We start from the raw sequence: 3,922 nt of genomic DNA, 5'->3' as shown, positions 1-3,922 counted from the left end.
CCCTGATCTTGTGTGCACTGCCTCCCATGGTGGAATAGCCTGGCCAGTGTGTCGCCCTGATCTTGTGTGCACTGCCTCCCATGGTGGAATAGCCTGGCCAGTGTGTCGCCCTGATCTTGTGTGCACTGCCTCCCATGGTGGAATAGTTTGGCCAGTGTGTTAAGTGCAGAATGTGCAATTGATGTTCATGCCTGTCCCATCGCTGCTGGATGAGGGCTGGCCATTAGGGCTTTCAGGTCCCTTTGCCCATAATGTGAGGTGCACATGCAAGGATGAGGAGGTCACTGGAAAGGGTACTCACCCTGACAATGCGAGTGAGGTCATTAAACTTTTTGCGGCATTGGACACCGCTCCTGGGGACCTCGCTGTTGGCTGACAGCTTGCTGGCGACATGCCTCCAGGCTCTCCTGTAGACGCGGAACGGCGCCTTCTTGCCATTGTCCGGGTACAAAACATGGCACCAACCAGCACACTCAGATCACGCTCTGAGAAGCGCTGCGCACGTTCACGGGCCTTCTCCATGGCTTCAGGCGCTATTTGGGTCCAGCAGCAGTGTTCAGGCCTAGCTGGAGGGCTCCACTATCCAGGGCGTGGCAGCAGACACAGTCGACCCTTCCCCCTTAAGAGCTGGCCGGCGCCAGGGTGTCTGCTGTCAATCACGAGATGGCCGCACCTGCGCTGCGCCTGGCCTCGGCGCTATCGATCAGCACCTCCAGCTTAGCGCCCAAAGAGAGGCGTCCAGCACCAGTTTTAGCGCTCGAGCGAACTCTTAGGGCGAAGCTAATGAATATCGGAGAAGTGGCCTCGATTTGGCGGCGGGCGCAAACTTTAGCGGCCGCCCCACTTTACCGCCCCAAAAGTGGCTACAATGAATTTCTAGGCCCAGATCTTTTCTACTTTACTTCTAGGGAAGAACTTTTTCTCCCATAGAAATTTCCCATTTGAGTCTATGAGTATTACGATGTCAGCCTTGTTTGTGTTTACTGTCTGGTGGCTTTCGCCTGGACTCATAGCGTGTGTGTTGGGCTGGGGTGGTCGTGTCTGGTGTGTGCGCTCCTCTTGTGAGCGGCTCGCTTGTGGTTCCACGGTGGTGGGGGAAGACTGAGCTTCAGTATGCTGGTTGGTCTGTGTGGCACCCCTTGTATTGTGTGTCTGCTGCTGTTGTTCAGTGTGGGAGTGCAGCTGTTTAAAATTAATATTGAACGTACCAAATGAAGTAGAAAGACTGTTTAAAATTAATATTGTTTAAAAGTAATATTGTATATACCCAACAAATGTCAAATCGATTGACACCTACAGAATGTTGGAAAACTGTACCTTTTTGCAATGTAAGCTTTGGCAATATGGTTCTCTGTAAACTTTCATGCCAATAAAGCATTTGAACTGAACTGAACTGAACTGTTCAGTCGGGCTCTGTATTGTCTTATCTCTAGCCTCTGGCTGCTGGTCTAATGGTGTTATCTCTCCTCTATGGCTCTCTTTGTTTTCCTGCAGCTCTTTCACCTGATTCCCAAGTAGATTCACCTGATTCTCAAGTAGATTCAGCTCTCTCCTGTATCTCTCCCTCTTTTGCTTTTGTTCGTGTTTCATTTTAAGGACCTCCTCTCTAAGTTTAACCATCTCTGTCTCTAACTGATTAAATTTATCCTTTAGTTGTATCTGGCTGTGTGATCCCGGGGTATGTGTCTGGTCGGCCCTGGAAGGCTCACTCACTTCCTGGCTAGGCTGCTCTTCTCTTGGTGAGCTGGAATTGGTAGGGGGACTATGTGTGGCTTCCTCCCTGGTAATTACGCTGGGGTTAGTCAGTTGTATCATGTGGCTGTGGGTCCCCGGGGTTAGTGTCTGGTTAGAACTGTGTGGCTCGTTCACCTCCTGACCAGGCTGATTTACTCCTGGTGAGTTGTCAATGGTGGGGGGAGTGCGGGTCGCTTTTCCCCTGTTAGCCACTCTGGGGCTGTTCCTTCCCCTCTCAGTTATTTCTTTCAGTGTCTTGAAGGTCGTTTCAAAGTTGTCGAGGTTGCCTTGCACTAATATTGTTCCGTTATTGTACATGTTGACAGTCGTGGTTGCCCTGTCTCCTGGTTTATTAATTTTCATTTTGGACCCATTAGCGGTTTTTTCCTGCTTAACCCTGGTATAGTGTGATTTTATTGCTGTGATCCAAGCCGCTGGCTGATCTGAGTAAAAAATGAGGTTACATTTTTTCCCAGTGCTGTACCGGTCAGCAAAAAGAGTTTCTGGTTTTTCTCTCAGCTGCTCATGCTTGATCGATTTTATAGCATTTTTTCTGGTGTTGGGGGGAATCTGGAAGAGGTTGCTCTCAGTGTCCCTCGGGAGCTGCTGTGGCTCCTCTGATTCGCTCATTATTGGTAGTGTAGAGGTAGAAAGTATTGTTGATCTTAGAATAAGCTTTTCTGGGGCCCCGGGTTTGGTGTTTCCCTTTCCCTGCTCGCGACCTTTCCCAGTCCCCGGACTCGCTCGCTCTCCAGGCCCCGTACTCACTGTCCTGGTCTGTGTCTGGGATTTGCTGATTCCCGGTGTCTCCCGGCTGCTCCCCTCCCTCTCAGAGGTCTCTGGGCCTCTGTTTTGGCCCGGCTCCTCGGGTCTTTCCCTGGCTTCAGGCTCCCTCCCCAGGACCCGTACTCACTGTCTGCGCCTAGGAGCCGCTGCCTCACGGTGCCCTCGGGCTGCACCCCTCTTCCTCAGAGGTCTCCAGGCCTCTGTCTCGGTCTGGCTCCTCCACGGTCCTGTGTTCCGGCCGCCGCTCCGACTGCCGCTGTGGCCCCGTGCGGCTGCTGTTGAGTCGCCGCTCCGACTGCCGCTGTGGCCCCGTGCGGCCGCTGTTGAGTCGGCGCTCCGACTGCCGCTGCGGCCCCGTGCGGCCGTTGTTGAGTCGCCGCTCTCCTGCTGCTGCGGCCTCCGCCGAGTCACCGCGCTCCGGCTGCCGATCTACAAGGCACAAGTCAGGAGTGTGATGGAATACTCTCCACTTGCCTGGATGAGTGCAGCTCCAACAACACTCAAGAAGCTCGACACCATCCAAGACAAAGCAGCTCATTTGATTGGCACCCCATCCACCACCTTAAACATTCACCCCATCCAACACCTTAAACATTCACCCCATCCACCACCTTAATCATTCACTCCCTCCACCACCGGCGCACCATGGCTGCAGTGTGTACCATCTACAAGATGCACTGCAGTAACTCACCAAGGCTTCTTCACCAGCACCTCCCAAACCCACGACCTCTACCACCTAGAAGGACAAGGGCAGCAGGCGCATGGGAACACCACAACCTCCAAGTTCCACTCCAAGTCACACACCATCCTGACTTGGAAGTATATCGCTGATCCTTCATCATCACTGGGTCAAAATCCTGGAACTCCCTCCCTAACAGCAGTGGGAGTACCTTCACCACACAGACTACAGCGGTTCAAGGCGGCAGCTCACCACCACCTTCTCAAGGGCAACTAGGGATGGGCAATAAATGCTGGCCTTGCCAGTGACGCCCACATACCATGAACGAATAAAAAGAATTAGTAACCGAAAACCACTCTGACTCACTCCTTTCATTCCGAATTTAATGGAGATTAATATTAAGGAAACACTACCAGTCATTGGCATTGTGTTCAATCACGCAACCCTTTACAAAGACTTCATGCAGCATGTTAATTTAAAGGGGCCATGTCCCCTTTGGGAAAAATGTCAATGGGATGGATTGGTGCTGTATTATATAGAAAGGGGAGTTGACAGCATCTGTTCTGAACAAAATTTTATGAATGAAATTGCTGGCCATATTATTCCAGAAAGATATTTATGATTTTTTTATATATCAATTTATTATCTGACTATGAAATGAAAAATATGCCAGATTTGTTCCAATCCTTGACTTAGTAATGTTAATGCTTTTTTCTCTTAAAG

At 51.0% G+C, this 3,922-nt stretch overlaps 1 protein-coding gene across 1 annotated transcript; it reads right to left on the bottom strand.

Annotated features, from left to right (window-relative positions):
* Positions 1-1,249: 1,249 nt before the first annotated feature.
* LOC147124648 (uncharacterized) lies at positions 1,250-3,444 on the bottom strand. The gene is made up of 2 exons (XM_086002105.1): positions 3,212-3,444; positions 1,250-2,949 (listed from the first exon to the last, which is right to left on the bottom strand). Exon 2 carries the CDS (start codon positions 2,362-2,364, stop codon positions 1,294-1,296), a length of 1,071 nt encoding a protein of 356 aa, XP_085858231.1. The 5' UTR covers positions 2,365-2,949; positions 3,212-3,444; the 3' UTR covers positions 1,250-1,293.
* Positions 3,445-3,922: the final 478 nt, after the last annotated feature.

The sequence above is a fragment of the Somniosus microcephalus genome, chromosome 1 (assembly GCF_052327205.1).
Source record: "Somniosus microcephalus isolate GS21.2 chromosome 1, FLI_Smic_1.0, whole genome shotgun sequence".
Lineage (NCBI taxonomy): Eukaryota > Metazoa > Chordata > Chondrichthyes > Squaliformes > Somniosidae > Somniosus > Somniosus microcephalus.
Note: the sequence above shows the minus strand (reverse complement) of the source record. Positions and strands in the feature narration are given on the sequence as shown.

Bases quoted from the DNA above. Each gene is read 5' to 3' on its own strand.
- LOC147124648 (XM_086002105.1), bottom strand. From the start codon at position 2,364: ATGAGCGAATCAGAGGAGCCACAGCAGCTCCCGAGGGACACTGAGAGC.